Source organism: Ranitomeya imitator, chromosome 2 (assembly GCF_032444005.1).
Source record: "Ranitomeya imitator isolate aRanImi1 chromosome 2, aRanImi1.pri, whole genome shotgun sequence".
NCBI lineage: Eukaryota > Metazoa > Chordata > Amphibia > Anura > Dendrobatidae > Ranitomeya > Ranitomeya imitator.
In genome coordinates, this window is record NC_091283.1 from 435385025 (window position 1) to 435405924 (window position 20900).

Consider the following 20900-nt stretch of genomic DNA (forward strand, 5'->3'; position numbering starts at 1 on the left):
CTTCAAAATGGAAGAAATCCACTGAACATCACAGATTAATTTATTAATGTACATTAGTATAACTGCATTATAGACCAAAAATTAATTGGTTGATGTTGGGTGAATCTCCTTCATTTTTTAAAGAGAATGTGTCATGAGAAAATTGATTAAATGGGTTTTGTGTTCAAATTTTTTTAACATTTTGTTAATGTTTTTTTTCTTTTTTACATAGCACAATCTGCATTAAAAATAAAAATAGAAATCTTGTAATTTTCGCTCTGGCTACTGGAGCTTTTTTAGTCTAACTTCCTTTTGTTTCAGGAAATAACACATGTACATAGCCACAATGGTTGAATCCCAACCCTATATTTTGTATTGAAGTATCTAATGAGCCTGTACAAAGGCCAATGTGAAGGAAGGGAAAGCTGGTTAAGATGTGACATCGCCTATTATGATTGGTAGATCCTGTGTTATTAGGTGTGCATAGAGGTATTATCTGTCATTTTAATCCTGTCTCCGATGATAAGGGGCCTGCTGAAAACTCTTCTTGAAAAAACAGGAAGTATTACAACCTTTATAAAATTGTTAGGCAATAATTGTAAGTTATCGTATGTATCTCACCTGAAGCTGGAAATCATCACTCGGTGGAGAACTTTGTAATGCTGCAGTTTGATCCACAGTAATGAGCATTGGTTCATTTATTGTCACCTCAGGCTGCGGAGTAGACTGCATCTTCTCTATCTTGAATATCCTGTTGAAAATGCTAACTTCTTTAGGTTTTGTGGGGGCCATTTCTTCTTCTGTGGGGTTTGTTGCAAATAACGAAGCTTCTGGGGTTGTCACCACCAAAGAGGGAGTCTGACTTTGAACGCCACCAACGTTCTCCTTCACTGCGTTGTCAGGACCTATGGGTGTCATTAGATGGGTTTGCACTACTGGTGACTCTTGTAAAGTTATTTCTGGTTTCACAGAGCCAACATCTTCTGGACCATTGGGCTGAAAACTTGTGCGTCCAGGGGAAGGGCGTGAGATAGTTAGTCTGAACTTAGACTTGGCCGCTGGAGGAGGTGGGTTAGTGACAGATCCATTGGAGATAGGACTTAAGACAATAGTTTTTTGGGAAGAAGTGATCATGCTTTCTTGTTGAACCACTTGTTTGGTGCTCACTATAAAAAGGAAAATAACAATGCATGATTTGTAGTCATGTCTGTGAAAAACTTCAGAGGACTATCCTAAAAGAAAAATGGCGATTACATTTTTTTTAAACATAACATATTACCTAGTGATTCCATCTGCATTGTCTAGTGCAGACAGAGCTAGGCTGCCGTCACACTAGCAGTATTTGGTCAGTATTTTACTACAGTATTTGTAAGCCAAAACCAGGAGTGGGTGATAAATACAGAAGTGGTGCATATGTTTCTATTATACTTTTCCTCTGATTGTTCCACTCCTGGTTTTGGCTTACAAATACTGATGTAAAATACTGACCAAATACTGCTAGTGTGATGGCAGCCGTAGTCTGAAATCCACTTACTATCTCATAAGAGGCCCTCTTTGCATTACCCTGCAGCTCTGTGTTTTTTTCAGACAGGCTGCTGTGTATGAGCACAAGATCAGGAGGAAGTTAATGTATGGAATGGATAGACAAAAAAGTAAAAACTACAATTATCAAATGATCAGGTAACTGCTGCACTTAGGACATATTCACACTATCAGTATTTGGTCAGTATTTTACCTCAGTATCTGTAAGCCAAAACCCAGAGTGAGTGAAAAATACAGAAGTGGTGACTTGTTTCTGTTATACTTTTCCTCTGATTGTTTCACTCCAGATTTTGGCTTACAAATACTGAGGTAAAATACTGACCAAATACTGAACGTGTGAATGTGTCCTTAGACTGAGCAGAAAGTCCCACGACTGATTTGCTTAGATGAGTGATAGCCATGGTTTTCACAGATAACAATCATACCTATGTTATTCTATGGTTATGTACATAAGTCCCATTTTTTTCCCTCGGATCGAGTGGTTCGTGGGGAGGATAAGAAACATGTCCGATTTTGATGCGAGTGTTGGATCAAAATTGGAAATGCAAGTCTATCGGTACTTGAAAAAAAATGGACTGACAGAATGGTGAAACTTTTTTTTTCTCTCCACGTCTGAGAAAAACTGATGCCACTCTGATCGAACTCTGATCAAACTCTGGTCAAAGACTGATCAGAATAATCAGACCATTTTTTCAGAGAAAACAGTGGTGTCACCCTATCCTAAGGACAAGGAGCCTTAAGGACCAATTATCTCTCGTTACAATACAATACAAGTATGAACTAGGGGTGGCTTGAGTCCCAATTGCTCAACAGATAAAGCAGCATAAAGATCTCACATCCACCTGTTGTAGACGATGGGGTTAAGCATTGGTGGACTCCGTCTGGATCTGTTATTGCAGTCTATTACTACATGGTATCTTGAATTATGTGGGTACAGTGACATTAGTCCCAGGTCAGTACCTCAATACTTTTCACTCACGGAAATCGTCCCTTTCTTCCACTACATAACATCATTGTTGGTGGAGGAGAAAGGGATATTATTGTTTTCCACATTGGTGTCTAGAAATTAATGAATGAGTAAGAATATGATACTGTTTGCCCCTGGCTGATCTCCAGACCGCTAACACATAATGGTGATAGTTTATCTGCACTTAGTCACTGCCACTGCGTATAGACACCCAGTTACCAAATATATAATGAGTGTGTGCACATTTCCCTACACAGATAGTCTCCGTAACGTGATTAAATAATAAGGTGGATGGAAATCTTTAATCAGGGAGGAGACAAGAAAGTCTGAAAGCAGAATTCCCAAGAACCCGAGCAGTACTTTACATACAGCTGCTATCAAAATTATTCAATCCCCACTGAATTACATTTATTAGCGAAATATACAAACTTTTTGGTTGTTTGCGACAAACCAATCACACAAACACAATGTAATATAAAATATGGCATACTTACTAAATCACCTTAATGAATATAATGATCATAACACGACTAATATGATAAGTGGCTTCTCCAAATTCATGACAAAATGCCATTTTTCCTGACTACCGCAGGCTCAGAATTATTCACCCCTTCTTGACAAGTGTCTTTAGTGCTTAGAAGAGCGCCCTAGGCTGCTATAACTTGCTAGAAACTTGATATATGAGCAGACACCAGCTTCTGAAAATTAGCTCATTCCTCATTGGCAATGGCCTCCAGATCACTAATATTCTTAGGTTTGCATTATCATATGGCATCCGTCTTCTTCAGATCCCACCAGAGATTTTCTATGGTGTTCCAGTGAAATTACCTTGACGGTCACTGCAGGATCTTCCAGGACTTCTTCTCAAACTAATCCTTGGTGGACTTATGTACGCTTGAGTTCATGGTCCTGTAAGACGACATTGAGTATTTGGTGAGTTTTTTACATCAGTATTTGTAAGCCAGAACCAGGAGTGGGTAAAAAGTGCACAAGTAGTGCATGTGGTTCTATTAGGCTGGGATCACACATGCGAGAAATACATCCGAGTCTCGCATGGTAATCCACGGCCCTGCCGCCTGCACTCCGGAGCGGAGCGTGCGGCCGCATAGCTATACATGGAGCCGCATGCTCATCTCCTGAGTGTCGGGTGCAGGGCCAGGGATTACCATGTGAGACTCGGACGTATTTCTCGCATGTGTGATCCCGGCCTTATACTTTTCTTCTGACTGCTCCACTCCTGGTTTTGGCTTACAAATACTGAGATTAAAAAACTCACCAAATACTCAACATGTGCACATGGCCTTATAGGATCCAATGACACCCAAGCTTCAGCTTCCTTATGAAAAAAAATGACATTTTAGAAAATGTCATTTTTTTCGTAAGGAAGCTGAAGCTTGGGGTTTTCAGATACTTGATTTAATCTATCTTCACATGCTGCAGCTTTTCAGTGCAGAGGATGCAAAGCAGCTCCAAAGAATCACCGCCGTTCTTCACACAAGGCATCACCAAGCCACCACCATGCTGCATAATAGACAACACCAAACCACCAGCATGCTTCACTGTAGGCATCAACAATCTACTAGCATGGTTTACTGCTTTAAATTATTAATTCTTTCTACTCCAGAAATGTAGCTGATCCAATGGCTAGAAAAATTTCAGCTTTGTTTCATCGTTGCAGAGAACAGAATAGCAAAACCACAAAAAAAGGAATTAATACTGCACAAAAGGACTGCAGTGCTTACCTGCCCAGTTCTGAGACCTGGGCAGGTAAACACTAGAGAACAGAATACCAAAACTTATGTGACTTATTTATATGGCTTTGAGAATATTATACCCAACTTTTCTAGTGATTTTGGCTCAGTAGAGGTGTACATCTTGGAGTCCAGGCTTGAAGATCTTCAGCATTTAATATGCGCCTTCTGGTGGACATTGAACCCTCAGTCTGCACAGTAAGGTACATAGCTGCACTTTAATGTCCTTATATACAATGCTGTGGATTTATCCCAGGTAACAGGAATAATGCCCCAATACCTGGAATAGATTAATTTCATTGTATGTGACACACTTTTTAGAAGCTGCAGCTCTAGTCTCCCGCAGCTGTCATGTCATTCATAATCTAATGACATGACAGCACCGGCAGCGGAGAGCTGCAACATGTCACAAACAACACTTTAGAGCTACCCCTGGTATTCCCTCATACCTGGTATATATCCCCAGCATTGCATTTAATGACATTGCAGTGCAGTTCGCCTTCTCTTTCAGGGTTTATAATGTCAATAAGAATCAGTAGTGTGGAGATCTCCGTGTGATCAGGTAAGAAACATCAGTCTTACCAGATCACATTAAAAATGTTGGTTCTGAGCTTTTCTGAAGGCATTTTCTATCACCCTCCTCCCTGTATGACACTGCCTTCTTATGAGTGAGCAAAGTGATACAGGGATAAAAGTAAAGACCTCATAGAAGAATCTCTGTAATGTCCCCTTGACTGAAGGAGAAATTAGCATAAATTCTTATACATAAAAAGTCAATATCTCTGCATTTGAGAGGAGAATTAAAAAAAAGAATAACTATGTTTTAGTAATTCAATTTCTCACAAGTTATCCATTTTAAGAGTGTAAAAAGTGGTGAAATGTTCTCCTGATGTCGCCCTTGCTTGTCCTTCACTTCAGGATATGTAGTTAGTTATGTATAGGGAAATGGTATTCTGTAGGTAGTCAATATCATGAAATCATGCACTCCCCTGCTGTCTAAATGCTCCATAGAGTCAAAGATTAAAGTTGGCCAAACCTGTCACTTTCGGAAGGATCCAAAAGACCATTAGGCCAGCGTCACACTCAGCGTATAAAAATACGGTCCGTTATTTACGGCCGTAACACGCAGAAAAGTCCCCAAAATAGTGGTCCGTATCTCCTCCGTAGGCAGGGTGTGTCAGCGTATTTTGCGCATGGCATCCTCCTTATGTAATCCGTATGGCATCCGTACTGCGAGATTTTCTCGCAGGCTTGCAAAACCGACATATGGACATACAATGGATCCATGTTCTCAAAAAAGTTTAGCAGAAAGCCGGTATTTCAATTGCTGGCTTTTGCTATCTTCTTCCTAAACCCGACATGATATGAGACATGGTTTACATACAGCAAACCATCTCATATCCCCATTTTTTTTGCATATTCCACACTACTAGTGTTAGCAGTGTGTATGTGCAAAATTTGGGCGCTCTAGCTATTAAATTTGAGGGTTAAATGGCGGAAAAAATTGTCGTGGGCTCCCAGGAAAGCTCCCAGGCTCGAGTTCATATGAGGACAACCTGCATCTGGTGCTGAAGCCGCAATTCATATCTTCCCTGCAGCAGCGTTTGCTGTAGAGAAGATATGAATAATGGTGTTTAAAATAAAGCTCCATGTGGCCACCCCCTCCCACCCCCTGTGCGCCCCCCCCCCCCCGCTGTTATTAAAATACTCACTCGGCTCGCTCCCTCGCTGGCTGGTGCTGCTTCCTATCCTGGCCGCACCTTCTACTGTATGAGCGGTCACGTGGGGCCGCTCATTTACAGTAATGAATATGCGGCTCCACCCCTATGGGAGGTGCAGCCGCATATTCATGATTGTAATGGGCGGCCCCACGTGACCGCTCATACTGTAGAAGGTGCGGCCAGGACAGGAAGCAGCGCCAGCCAGCAAGTGAGCCGGGTGAGTATTTTAATAACAGCGGGAGGGGCGCACAGGGTGTGGGAGGGGGGTGGGCAAATGGAGCTTTATTTTAAACACGACTATTCATATCTTCTCTACAGCAAACGCTGCTGCAGGGAAGATATGAATCGCGGCTTCAGCACCAGTGGGGGGGACAGCGCTTACTGTAGTGCTGTCTCCTGCATGGCACACGGACTGCACACGGACAACGTCCGTGTGCGGGACGTGTTTTACACGGACCCATTGACTTTAATGGGTCCGTGTAATCCGTGCGCTCCCACGAACACTGACATGTCTCTGTGTTTGGCACACGGAGACACGGTCCGCAAAAAATCAATGACATCTGCACAGATGCATTGATTTCACTGTGTCTACGTGTGTCAGTGGCTCCGGTACGTGAGGAAACTGTCACCTCACGTACCGGAGCCACTGACGTGTGAAACCGGCCTTAAAGGGAGTCTGTCACCCCAAAAATGTATTTTAAATGGACTATACAGTGTTGTAGGGGATTTAGCCCCTATAAAATCCATACAAGCACTGTACCTATGTGGTTTGGTTTCTCTGTATGAATATACATTATTTAGGTGGCAGAATTCCTTCAACTTTGTGCATTAATATGGCTGTTGAAATATCAGGAAACTTCTATCATTCTTAGGCTACGTTCACACTATTCGTTTTTTCAGCTTTTTCATGCAAATTTTCAGCTGTTTTACAGTACCAGCAAAGTCTATGAGATTTCAGAAATCTCTTGCACACACCTTGTTTTTTTGTGACAGTATTTTGTGCTTTGCTTGGTTTTTGCAGAATAGAGCATGTAACTTTCAGCATTTTTTCAGCGGTTTTCACACATTGAAAGTAAAGGGTGGTGAAAAATCTCTGCAAAAAATGCATGCATGAGGTTTTGCTGTGTGTGTTGTGCCAAAACCAGATGAAGTAGAATCAGATTTTTTGTTCACTAAACTTTATCAGCATGCACAAGAGACAAATGTAGCATGACAAAAACACAGCAAAAAAAACGCAAAAAAAAAAACAAGCAAAACCTCCTTTCTTTCTGCAGTTTCTTTACTGCCAAGAGAGCAGAATTTGCTGCAGAAAAAAAAACACTGAAAAAAACGCCTAGTGTGAACATAGCCTTATAGCTACAAAAGGTGGTGCAATATCTAATATAAATTGACATCTTATGGCAAAATATCCTATTTTTTTTCTCTGCTCTGTCAGTCATTGATCTGTTTATATGGAATGGGAGCCATGTTATGGTATCAGTTACGTTGTCGCTCTCAGTTCTCTGCACACGCCCTGTATATACACAGGAATGTTGACATATTGAGAAAATGACAAAGCCTCACCCCTGATAAATTCTGCATCTGCTCAACAGCTGAGAATAATAACCTGATGCTGTCAGGTACAGTGGGAGTGGATCAACAGTGGCCCGACAGCCATGACATACAGTTTACATCTGTAGCCATCAGGGATGAATTCTGAGACGCCGGCAATGTGCAATGTTATGTGAGTTTCTGAGTCCAGAGCTGGAATTCCCGGCAGCCATGATACACATAACTCTCGCGATTCTGATGACAGTGACAAGTGGTGATGGCACCGCATAGGAAGTTTATGCACATCTCAGTGGACCTAATTGACTTAAATTAGACGGACAATCCAGTTTTGGATAAATAAGGCCTAAAAGAAGATTGGTAACCAGTAATTTTCTAATGTAGTTCAGGTGCAAATACCCTTCCTCAAAGTTCAGGTTGTCAAAGTCCCTCTGTTGGTTAAGGCTACTTTCACACATCAGGTTTTTGCCTGAGGCCGGTTTCACACGTCAGTGGCTCCGGTACGTGAGGTGACAGTTTCCTCACGTACCGGAGCCACTGACACACGTAGACACATTGAAATCAATGCATCTGTGCAGATGTCATTGATTTTTTGCGGACCGTGTCTCCGTGTGCCAAACACGGAGACATGTCAGTGTTCGTGGGAGCGCACGGATTACACGGACCCATTAAAGTCAATGGGTCCGTGTAAAACACGTACCGCACACGGACGTTGTCCATGTGCAGTCCGTGTGCTGTGCAGGAGACAGCGCTACTGTAAGCGCTGTCCCCCCCACTGGTGCTGAAGCCGCGATTCATATCTTCCCTGCAGCAGCGTTTGCTGTAGAGAAGATATGAATAATCGTGTTTAAAATAAAGATCCATGTGCCCACCCCCCTCCCACTCCATGTGCGCCCCCCAGCTGTTATTAAAATACTCACCCGGCTCCCTCACTGGCTGGCGCTGCTTCCTGTCCTGGCCGCACCTTCTATTGCATGAGCGGTCACGTGGGGCCGCCCACTACAATCATGAATATGCGGCTCCACCTCCCATAGGGGTGGAGCCACATATTCATTACTGTAAATGAGTGGCCCCATGTGACCGCTCATACAGTAGAAGGTGCGGCCAGGACAGGAAGCAGTGCCAGCGAGGGAGCGAGCCGGGTGAGTATTTTAATAACAGCGGAGGGGCGCACGGGGGGTGGGATCATGGATCTTTATTTTAAACACAATTATTCATATCTTCTCTACAGCAAATTCTGCTGCAGGGAAGATATGAATCGCGGCTTCAGCACCAGATGCAGGGGACATCGCTAAACTTTAGCCCTGTCTCCTGCACGTTGCGTGTGGTACCCAGTGGGCACACGGGTGGCACACGTGTGCCGCACCTGTGCCACACTGATGTGCCACAGAAAAGCACCGGCACACGGACACGGATAATTCCGCTACCGATTTTTCTGGTAACGGAATTATCTGGACGTGAGACTGCCCTTAGGCTGAATCCGGCGAATTTTGAAAAGTTTCCGCCGGATCCGTTTTTTTCTCATAGACTTGTATTAGTGCCGGATTGCGATGGATGGCCTCACGTTTCATCTGTTTTTTGCCGGATCTGTCGAAAATTGTCGGTCTGGTGGCCGGAGAGAATGCACAGAGGAATGTTTTTTGTATCCATCTAAAAAACGGATAGCGATGGATCCGTCACCTTGCGGCTTTTGCTATAATGGAAGCCTATGGCGCCAGATTCATCAACTGACGGAATTCGGCGCCGGATTCCATTTTTTGAAACCGAGCATGCACCGATTTTTTCGCTTATTCCATTCTGGTCTCTCTCTCTCCTCCCCAGAAACATAGGATCCAATTATCCGGATCACCTAGTCGGATCTGGTGAAAAACGTATCCATCGCATTAGTTTTTCACTTTTTGCGACGGATCCGTTTTTTTCAAAATTCGCCGGATTCGGCCTGACTGCAAAAATCTGATGTGTGAAAGTAGCGTAATTCAGCTGCTAAACCAAAGATAATATACAGGGTGGTCCAAAAGTAGGTGGACAGTATGTGTAATAGGGTTATAAAGGGGGAGATTTATCAAACATGGTGTAAAGTGAAACTGACTCAGTTGCCCTTAGCAACCAGATTCCACTTTTCATTCTTCACAGACTCTTTGGAAAATGAAAAGTGGAATCTGATTGGTTGCTAAGGGCAACTGAGTCAATTTCGTAGATCCAGTTTTCACAGATAAATCTCCCCCAAATCTGTTTTTTTTTTTTTCAGATAATTCAGATAACCCATAATGGCAAATACCGTATATACTTGAGTATAAGCCGACCCGAGTATAAGCCGACCCCCCAAATTTTGCCACAAAAAACTGGGAAAACTTATTGACTCGAGTATAAGCCTAGGGTGGAAAATGCAGCAGCTACCGCCTACCGGTGAATTTCAAAAATAAAAATAGATGCTCCATACCGTTCATTATGGCCCCATAGCTGTGCCATATAGTGCTCTGCACCGTTCATTATTGTCCCATAGATGTACCATAGAAAGGTGTGCCATATAGTGCTCTGCACCATTCATTATTGCCCCATAGCTGTGCCATATAGTGCTCTGCACCGTTCATTCTTGCCCCATAGCTGTGCCATATAGTGCTCTGCACCGTTCATTCTTGCCCCATATATGCTCCTTATAAAGCTGTGCACCGTTCATTCTTGCCCCATATATGCTCCTTATAAAGCTGTGCATCGTTCATTCTTGCCCCATATATGCTCCTTATAAAGCTGTGCACCGTTCATTCTTGCCGCATATATGCTCCTTATAAAGCTGTGCACCGTTCACTCTTGCCCCATATATGCTCCTTATAAAGCTGTGCACCGTTCATTCTTGCCCCATATATGCTCCTTATAAAGCTGTGCACCGTTCATTCTTGCCCCATATATGCGCCATATAAAGCTGTGCCATTGCTGCTGCCGCAATAATAAAAAAAAAAAAGCCATACTCACCTCTCTTGATTGCAGCTCCCGGCGTCTCGTTCCGGCGTCTCGTCCCGGCGTCTCTCTGCACTGACTGTTCAGGCAGAGGGCGCCGTGCACACTATATGCGTCATTGCGCCCTCTGACCTGCACAGTCAGAGCGCAGAGACGCCGGGAAGAAGGAGCGGCGTCGGGAAGATGGAGCGACGCCCGGCGTGTGGAACACGGACAGGTGAATATAAAATACTCACCTAGTCCTGCCGCTCCTGACGCTGCCCCTGCCTGTCACACTGTCTCCGGGTGCCCCAGCTCTTCCTGTCAGCGGTCACTGGCACCGCTCAGAGGAATGAATATGTGGCTCCACCCCTATGGGAGTGGAGTCCATATTCATTTCTCTAATGAGCGGTCCCACGTGACCGCTGAACAGGGGAAGAGCTGCAGCACCCGGAGACAGTGTGACAGGCAGGGGCAGCGTCAGGAGCGCCAGGACTAGGTGAGTATGCCTCAGCACCCTCACCCCCTCACCCGCCGACCCTGCCGCCCACCGTGACTCGAGTATAAGCCGAGAGGGGCTGAAAATCTCGGCTTATACTCGAGTATATACGGTAATTTAAATACAGATCAAAGAAAATGGATTTTAAAAGAGTATTGGAAATCTCAAAATGCTGAAACAGTTAATGCTCCAAAAACTGGTCGACCCAAAACAGCCTGTACAGAAAATAATAAACAACTTGTTGCTGAAACATTTGTTCAGAGTCCAAAAAAGTCCACCAGAAGAGTCTCTTTAGAATTGGGACTTTCATGAGCTTCCATCATGTGAATCCTGAAATCTATTGGGTGGAAAGCTTATCGTCCACGTCTAATTCATGGTTTATTGGAGTATGATCCAGACAGGCGGCTGCAATTTAGTAAATATAATTTTATATGTAAATCAAAATAAATGTGTTTTTTTCCGTCCACCTACTTTTGCTCCACCTACTTTTGGACCACCTTGTATATACAAGTGCCTCTCACAAAATTGGAATATCATCAAAAAGTTAATTTATTTCAGTTCTTCAATACAATATGTGAAACTCATATATTATATAGAGTCATTACAAACAGAGTGATCTATTTCAAGTGTTTATTTCTGTAAATGTTGATGATTATGGCTTACAGCCAATGAAAACCCAAAAGTCATTATCTCAGTAAATCAGACTAATTAAAAAAAAATCTGCAAAGGCTTCCGAAAAGTTTAAAAATGTCCTGCTCCACAATCATGGGGAAGACTCCTGACTTGACAGCTGTCCAGACGGCAGTCATTGACACTCCACAAGGAGGGTAAGCCACAAAATGTCATTGCTAAAGAAGCTGGCTGTTCACAGAGTGTTGTGTCCAAGCATATTAATAGAAAGTTGAGTGGAAGGAAAAAGTATGGTAGAAAAAGGTGCGCAAGCATCCGGGATAACCGCAGCCTTGAAAGGATTGAAAAGGAATACGGTGTTTTTTTATTTTTATAAATAAATGAGTAAAAGAGGGTGGGGGTTTTATTTCAAATAAAGGACTTTATTATTATTGTGTCTTTGATGTCCACTGACATTACAAAGCTGACATCAACCCAACAACTATTACCTCACTTGCCACAGCACCAAGGCAAGTGATAGGCAAAGCACCAGAATTGGTGCATCTAATAGATAGACCTTTTCTGGGGAGGCTGCGGGTTTCTATTTTTAGGCTGGGGGGGTGGGCAATATCCAATGCTACTTCCCAGTCTAAGAATACCAGCCCCATGCTGCCTACTTTAGCTTGGCTGGTCGTTAAAATTGGAGGGACCCAATGTAATTTTTTAAAATTATTTAAATAATTTTAAAAATTGGCGTGAGGAACACTCTATTTTTGATAACTGGCTAAGCTAACACTAACAGCTTAGGGCTGCACAATCACTTCTCACTAAGAGCGATAGCAGGCATACGATGAGCAGCGTCGTACTCTCTAACCTTTTTACTGCCGGTCAGAACTGCTGGCTCACACGCTGTCCTCTGTTTGACGGCATGGCAACCGCAGCACTCTGACCGGCGATAGCGAACTTACCACCAATCAGAGCCAGTGTTTCTCATGCTGCCACAGAGATGATAGGGTAGGAAACATTCGATGTTCGGGCTACTGAACCCGAACATTAACATGGACTTCCTGGAGGAGTTGGTGTTCAGGGTCTGTGCACAGACACTAGGTGTTCGGTACGGCCCCCGAACTTTACTGTTCAGTTTCGTCCATCACTAGTTATCTGTAGAGATGAGTGAACCCAAACTTAAAAGTTCGGGGTTCATACCAGACAGTTAGCGTTTGGTTCTCAATGATGAACATGGACAAGAAAGAGTGCTAAACGCAAAACACAGATGAGAGAGAGCGTTTTCCATGTCTTTTTTCAAGTCATCATTGTTTTCAATGGAGTTTAAGTTCTGGCTCAAGTTCTGGTACAGTTCTGGGACCAAAACTGAACTTTGGAATAAAGTTCGGGTAGAGTACCAGATCCCGAACTTCCACAAGTACACTCATCCCTAGTTATGTATTTATTGTCTTTACAAGTACCCTCTAAACATTTTGTTTAGTGCTAAATACCTCTCCCGGAAGTGTTCGGAGTTAAGCACCAGACAAAAACTGTTCTGTTATGAACTGGTGATTCAGAACCACAATAGACCTGGTGGTTAAGAGCACACAAAGTGACCTGATAGTTACTAATACATAGGACAAGCTCTGAGACCTGGGAACTCTGCTGACCGCAATCCCTAATCCTATCACACCACACTAGAGGTAGCCGTGGAGCGCTCCTGACCAGACCTAGGCGCATCGGGGACAGCCTGAGAAACTAGCTAGCCCTGAAGATAGAATGAAAAGCCTACCTTGCCTCAGAGAAATTCCCCAAAGGAAAAGGCAGCCCCCCACATATAATGACTGTGAGTAAAGATGAAAATACAAACACAGAGATGAAATAGATTTTAGCAAAGTGAGGCCCGACTTACTGAATAGACCGAGGATAGGAAAGATAGCTTTGCGGTCAGCACAAAAACCTACAAACAACCACGCAGAGGGCGCAAAAAGACCCTCCGCACCGACTAACGGTACGGAGGTGCTCCCTCTGCGTCCCAGAGCTTCCAGCAAGCAAGAAAAACCAATATAGCAAGCTGGACAGAAAAAATGGCAAACAAAAGAAACACAAGCAGAACTTAGCTTATGCAGTGAAGACAGGCCACAAGAACGATCCAGGAGACAGCAAGACCAATACTGGAACATTGACTGGAGGCCAGGAACAAAGAACTAGGTGGAGTTAAATAGAGCAGCACCTAATGACTTAACCTCATCACCTGAGGAAGGAAACTTAGAAGCCGCAGCCCCACTCACATCCACCAGAGGAAGCTCAAAGACAGAACCAGCCGCAGTACCACTCATGACCACAGGAGGGAGCTTGACCACAGAATTCACAACACTGTTCGGCGTTCCAGAGAAAGTAGGGAGAAACAATTTTCCAGCTCCGATGTTCGAGTACTCATTGTTTTCACTTGTGTTCTGAATAAAGTTTGGGTAAAGTTCCTGAGCTTAGGGTACAAGAACCCGAACTTCAGTAAGTCCACTCATACCTACTTATGTGTTATTCTATATAATAAACAAAAATGTCCAAAATCAATATATTGGATAAAAACTCATGAACTGGATATCAAAATACTGAAAAGAAAAGTGCTGAAGGTTCATAGAGTATATTCCTAAAATTATCATCTTATTCGAATAAAATTAAAATGCAAATTATTAAAATATAGAGGTTGCTAAGCAAAATGCAGGGAAAAGCAGACTGGTCAGATAAAGTGCATAGTGCGAAAACCACAACCCACTTGCACAATATTCTGTAAAAATCTGTCAGTATATACTAACTGGATAGACCAGAATCCTCAAGATAAACAGATTATTCCAATGCCAACAGTATACAGATTAATATATCACCACATTTTCTGGCTAAACATCGGAGGCTGACTAACGCCTAACTCAAGTGTAAGCTGCAGAGGAGTATATGTGAAAAAGCCTATCTGGGCATTAGAACTAAGATACCAAATTCCTATACCAAAGCCTGTAAGGCTTTATGGCAAACTTACAAGTGGTTGTGTCAGTCTTAATAGACCCCTTCACCCCCTAAAAAATGTAAAAAGGACTCGTATTACAAAGAGGAACCAAAAGCTTTCATTGAGACCCACTGGAGTAACTGTTTTTAAATGGTAAATCCAGCGGCTCTCAGCCTGGGCCAAGGACCTAAACAAATGATACAACCACTTGCAATATGAAAATCACACCTGAAACCAGATAAAAAACACGGGACGTTGACTCAATATTTGCATTGTGTGTCTGTGTGCGCCACACCTAGCATAGAGAACAGAAAGAGGAGAAAAGAACTGTCTAAGAACTTGAGAACCAAAATTGTTGAACAGTATCAACAATCTCAAGGTCACAAGTCCATCTCCAGAAATCTTGACGTTCCTTTGTCCATCGTGCGAAACATAACCAAGAAATTTACAACAAACGGCACTGTAGCTTATCTCCCTGGACTTGGACAGCAGAGAAACATTACTGAAAGGTTGCAATGCAAAAAAGTTCAGATGGTGGATGAGCAGTCCCAATCAAGTTTCAAAGAAATTCAAGCTATCCTGCAGGCTCAGGTCGCATCAGCATCAGCACAAACTATCCATCGACATTTAAATTAAATAAAATGCTATGGAATGAGACACAGAAGAACGCCACTGCTGACACAGCGACATAAAAAAAGCTAAACTGCAGTTTGCCAAAATGTATGTGAGTAAGCCAAAATCCTTCTGGGAAAGCATCTTGTAGACCGACGAGACCAAGATAGAGCTTTTTGTTAAAGTACATCATTCTATTGTTTACCAAAAATGGATTGAAGCTTACAAAGAAAAGAACACAGTCTGGATCTAAATCCCATTGAACACCCTTAAAATTGCTGTGCTGTTTTGAGAAGGTATCCTACAAATATGATAGACCTGGAGTAGTTTGCAAAAGCTTGTTGATGCTTATAAGAAGCATTTGATTGCAGTTATATATTCTAAAGGGTGGGCAACCAAATATTAAGTTGAGGGTGCCAACAATTTTGTCCTGCCCATGTTTAAGGTTGTCATAGAGAAACAATTAAAATCCATACAGACATCTCTAGAGAAGGGTGAGGAACTGACAATTCAGCCACCTGAAGGTTTGAACATATGGGGAAGGAAAAAAAATGAATTAAAACATACAAAGCTCAAGATTCAAGCTCCTTTTGAGGCAGGAGACCTCCGGAGGTGGACAGGTAATTACCAAAGAGGCCTATTGTGGGATCAAGACATAGAGACTAAGATTTGAATATTTAAGAAGCAGGGGCTCCTTTGTCCCAAGTAGGAGAATTGTGATCCCCAGGCAGACTTTTGAATCCCTCCAACTTACTAAGGGTACAATAGAGGAGGCTATCCAGCTCATGCTTGGTCTCTATGTAAAGGTAAAAATCACAACAAAAAATATGATGACTATGTATATCACCTGGAATTTTCAAGGGTAAAGATATCCTGTAAATTGGGGATCTCCTAAAATTCTAACAGACTCAGAACATCCCACAATCCGCCACCACATGAGCTCATCAAGGGGATGTGTGTGTACGCAAATTGGAGCTAATAAAAAGCAGAAGTTGGGTTGTGGTCCATGTCATTCCTTGAAATACATAGTTCACTGTGGGTTCTGCCCATTTTCTCAATAGAAGTGCTTCTCTTCACTAAGCTCTGAGCCATTTCTGTGACTAAGTTTTCTTTCATTATTCCTTTTTATTTTATGTAATTGTTTTGTTCCCATTTTGTCTGTAAACACTGCCTATCTTTCTGGATAAAATATATAATATTTAATAGCTCTGTTCTTCTTGCTTTGTAAACCGCACCCGTGAAACTATGTGCTAACTGTAACGGGTGTCCAATCGACATACAATGGGTACGGAAAGTATTCAGACCCCTTTAAATTTTTCACTCTTTGTTTCATTGCAGCCATTTGGTAATTTCAAAAAGGTTAATTTTTTTTCTCAATCATGTACACCCTGCATCTTGACTGAAATAAAACAGAAAAGTAGTAATTTTTGCACATTTATTAAAAAAAATATATTTAAAGATCACATGGTCATAAGTATTCAGACCCCCTGCTCAGTATTGAGTAGAAGCACCCTTTTGAGCTAGTACAGCCATGAGTCTTCTTGAGAATGATGCAAAAAGTTTTTCACACCTGGATTTGGGGATCCTCTGCCATTCTTCCTTGCAGATCCTTTCCAGTTCCGTCATGTTGAATGGTGAATGTTGGTGGACAGCTATTTTCAGGTCTCTCCAGAGATTATCAATTGGGTTTAGGTCAGGACTCTGGCTGAGCCAGTCAAGAATGGTCACAGAGTGGTTCTGAAGCCATACCTTTTTTTTAGCTGTGTGCTTAGTGTCTTTGTCTTGTTGGAAGGTGAACCTTCAGCCAAGTCTGAGGTCCAGAACACCCTGGAAGAGGTTTTCATAAAGGATATCTCTGTACTTGGCCGCATTCATGTTTCCTTCAATGACAACCAGTCGTCCTGTCCATGCAGCTGAAAAACTCCCCCATAGCATGATGCTGCCACCACCATGTTTCACTGTTGGGATTGTATTGGGCAGGTAATGAGCAGTGCCTGTTTTTTTTCCACACATTCCGCTTAGAATTATCACCAAAAAGGTCTATCTTCATCTCATCAGACCAGAGAATCTTATTTCTCTTAGTCTGGGCGTCCTTCAAATGTTTTTTTAGCAAGCTCTATGCGGGCTTTCAAATGTCTTGCACTGAGAAGACACTTCCGTCAGCCACTCTGCCATAAAGGCCCGACTGGTGGAGGGCTGCAGTGATAGTTGACTTTGTGGAACTTTTTCCCATCTCCCTACTGCATCTCTGTAGCTCAGCCACAGTGATCTTGGGGTTCTTCTTTACCTCTCTCACCATGGCTCTTCTCCCACGATCGCTCAGTTTGGCTGGTTGACCAGATCTAGGAAGACTTCTGGTGGTCCCAAACTTCTTCCATTATGGAGGCCACTGTGCTCTTAGGAACCTTGGGTATGGCAGAAATTCTGTTGTAACCTTGGTCAGATCTGTGCTTTGCCACAATTCTGTCTCTGAGCTCCTTGTCCAGTTCCTTTGACCTCATGATTCTCATTTGGTCTGACATGCACTGTGAGCTGTGAGGTCTTATATAGACAGGTGTGTTCCTTTCCAAATCAAGTCCTATCAGTTTAATTTAAAACAGCTGACTCCAATGAAGGAGTCGAACCATCTCAAGGAGGATCACAAGGAAATGAACAATATGTGACTTAAATATGAGTGTCTGAGCAAAGGGTCTGAATACTTATGACCATGTGATTAGTGATGAGCGAGTATACTCGTTGCTCGGGTTTTCCCGAGCACGCTCGGGTGATCTCCGGGTATTTGTTAGTTTTCGGAGATTTAGTTTTCCTTGCAGCAGCTGCATGATTTGCGGCTATTAGACAGCTTAAATACATGTGGGGATTCCCTAGCAACCAGGCAACCCCCACATGTACTCAGTCTGGCTAGAAGCTGTAAATCAAACAGCTGAATCAACAAAAACTAAATCTCCGAACACTAACAAATACTCGGAGACCATCCGAGCAACGAGTATATTCGCTCATCACTACATGTGATATTTCAGATTTTCTTTTTTATTAAATTTGCAAAAAGTACTACATTTCTGTTTTTTTTCAGTCAAGATGGGGTGCAGAGTGTACATTAATGTAAAAAAATGAACTTTTTTTTAAATTTACCAAATGGTTGCAATGAAACAAAGAGTGAAAAATTTAAAGGGGTCTGAATACTTTCCGTACCCACTGTATATAAACGATTGGTGGTGGCAACAAGTAGTTCTTTTTGTTGTTGTGGAGCTGGCATTGGCTGTACATAGGTACAGGTGCTTCTCACAAAATTATAATATCATCAGTCATTACAAACAGAGTGATCTATTTCAAGTGTTTATTTCTGTTAATGTTGATGATTATGTCTTACAGCCAATAAAAACCCAAAATTCATTATCTCAGTAAATTAGAATACTTTTTAACACCAACTTGAAAAATGATTTTAAAATTCAAAATGTTGGCCTACTGAAAATGTATGTTCAGTAAATGTACTCAATACTTGGTCGGGGCCTCAATTACTGCATCGCATCAATGTGGCGTGGCAGGGAGGCGATCAGCCTGTGGCACTGCTGAGGTGTTATGGAAGCCCAGGTTGCTTTTATAGCAGCCTTCAGCTCGTTTGCATTGTTGGGTCTGGTTTCTCTCATTTTCTTCTTGACAATACTCCATATATTCTCTATGGGGTTAATGTCAGATGAGTTTGCTGGCCAATCAAGCACAGGGAAACTGTTGTTTTCAAACCAGATATTGATACTTTTGGTAGTGTGGACAGGGGCCGAGTATTGCTGGAGAATTAAATTTCCATCTCCAAAAAGCTTGTCGCCAGAGGGAAGCATGAAGTACTCTAAAATTTCCTGGCAGATGGCTGCGCTGACTTTGGTCTTGATAAAACATAGTGGACCTACACCAGCAGATGACATGGCTCACCAAACCATCACTGATCGTGGAAACTTCACACTAAACCTCAAGCAGCTTGGGTTGTGTGCCTCTCCACTCTTCCTCCAGACTCTGGGACCTTGATTTCCAAATGAAATGCAACATTTACTTTCCTTGTGGTGTGAGTCAATGACTGCCTTCTGGATATCTGTCAAGTCAACAGTCTTCCCCATGATGGTGGAGCCTACTGAAACAGACTAAGGGACCTTTTTAAAAGCTTAGGAAGCCTTTGCAGGTGGGTGTTTTTTGTTAAATTTTCTAATTTATTGAGATAATGACTTTTGAGTTTTCATTAGCTATAAGCCATAATCATCAACATTAACAGAAATAAACAATTGAAATACTGTAGATCACTCTGTTTGTAATGGCTCTATATATGAGTGACCAGAACTAGGAAGACTTCTGGTGGTCCCAAACTTCTTCCAATATGGAGGCCACTGTGCTCTTAGGAACCTTGGGTGCGGCAGAAATTCTGTTGTAACCTTGGTCAGATCTGTGCTTTGCCACAATTCTGTCTCTGAGCTCCTTGTCCAGTTCCTTTGACCCTGGAAGAGGTTTTCATAAAGGATATCTCTGTTTTTACAGAGCCCCTGATTTTCCATTGAGTATCTTTTTGTATCCCTTTCCTGTTTTATACAGTTCAACTACCTTTTCCCATAGATCTCTTGACAACTCTTTTACTTTCCCCATGACTCACAATCCAGAAATGTCAGTGGCTGGATGAAAGATGCCTGGATCCCAGAAACTCACTCAGCTTTTATGCACACACACTGATTACAAGCAACAGGTCAGGATGTTACCTTTAGTTGCCATTCAAACCCATTTGTGCCAACTTCTGTGCATGTTATCAGGCCAAAATCATCAGGGTATGTAAACTGTTGATCTGGGTTCTTTGGACATTTAGGGTTGTCATTATGATTTAAAAAGAGAAAACATAGCCGTTTGACAATAAATGGCTTCATCCAACCACTAACCATGAGTGGAGAAAAATTGTTGGTGTTATCATTCATATTCTCTGAGAAAAGGCCAATAAAGCTAAAAGTATGCAGGGGTATGTAAACCTTTGAGCACAACTGTACATATATTCCATGCGTTGGAATTGGAGGTGTATATACTATACACTCACTGTTAGGTCCCCAATATCCAGCCTAGTAGTGGCAAAGCAGTGGCCTCGTCCATCATTCGTCAGTCAATTGCGTAATTGTTCTGGTGATTGGAGGCAGCGGAGTTGTGTTCCCCTGACAATGTGGTAACAGTGGTGGGGCCTGATTGAAAATTATGTCCAATTTGCCTTTTTTTCTCTGTTTTTTAGTGTTGTTCCAAACAAAGGAAATAAACGTGTATAACAAGACAAGTGTAATTGCAACAATTTTCTGGGAGAATAAATACCTTGGTTCATTCCAGAGGTTACCACTGGTGAACTCTGCAGGGTGACAGGTCCATTCTTCACCTCAACAGCAAACTGCAGAGACAAAATATATTTATTAGTTATCCCAAAATGTGACTGTGTGTATATCTAGAAACTAAGGAGGGTCTCAGCTGTCTTCATTCTTCTGGCAGCTTAGCCTGGCACTGCTGAAGCAACTTTTGAATATGTCCAGCATGCAGATGTGGTATTGTCCCCTCTGAACTCTTTCTGCACACAGAGTTATGAAAGGGTTAGAGTGGCTTCTTTAGTAACAGTTTATGTCAGAAAATATTTGTTAGGCCGGCATCACACTTAATGTATTAAAAATCGGTCAGAGTTCTCTCGGCCGAGAGTCGCACCAGTGTTCTCCATATGGTCATCCATATGCAATCCATATGCAATGCAATT

At 42.4% G+C, this 20900-nt stretch overlaps 1 protein-coding gene across 22 annotated transcripts in view; it reads right to left on the minus strand.

The window, feature by feature from the left end:
* Positions 1-20900, minus strand: part of BCAS1 (brain enriched myelin associated protein 1) — a 197315-nt gene that overhangs the window by 117333 nt on the left and 59082 nt on the right. For all 22 annotated transcript variants that reach the window (XM_069750917.1, XM_069750908.1, XM_069750906.1 and 19 more), the window contains 2 exons: positions 20474-20546; positions 601-1145 (listed from right to left, as the gene is read on the minus strand). In XM_069750917.1, the coding sequence (XP_069607018.1) occupies positions 601-1145; positions 20474-20546 (618 nt within the window). The remainder of the gene's footprint in view (positions 1-600; positions 1146-20473; positions 20547-20900) is intronic.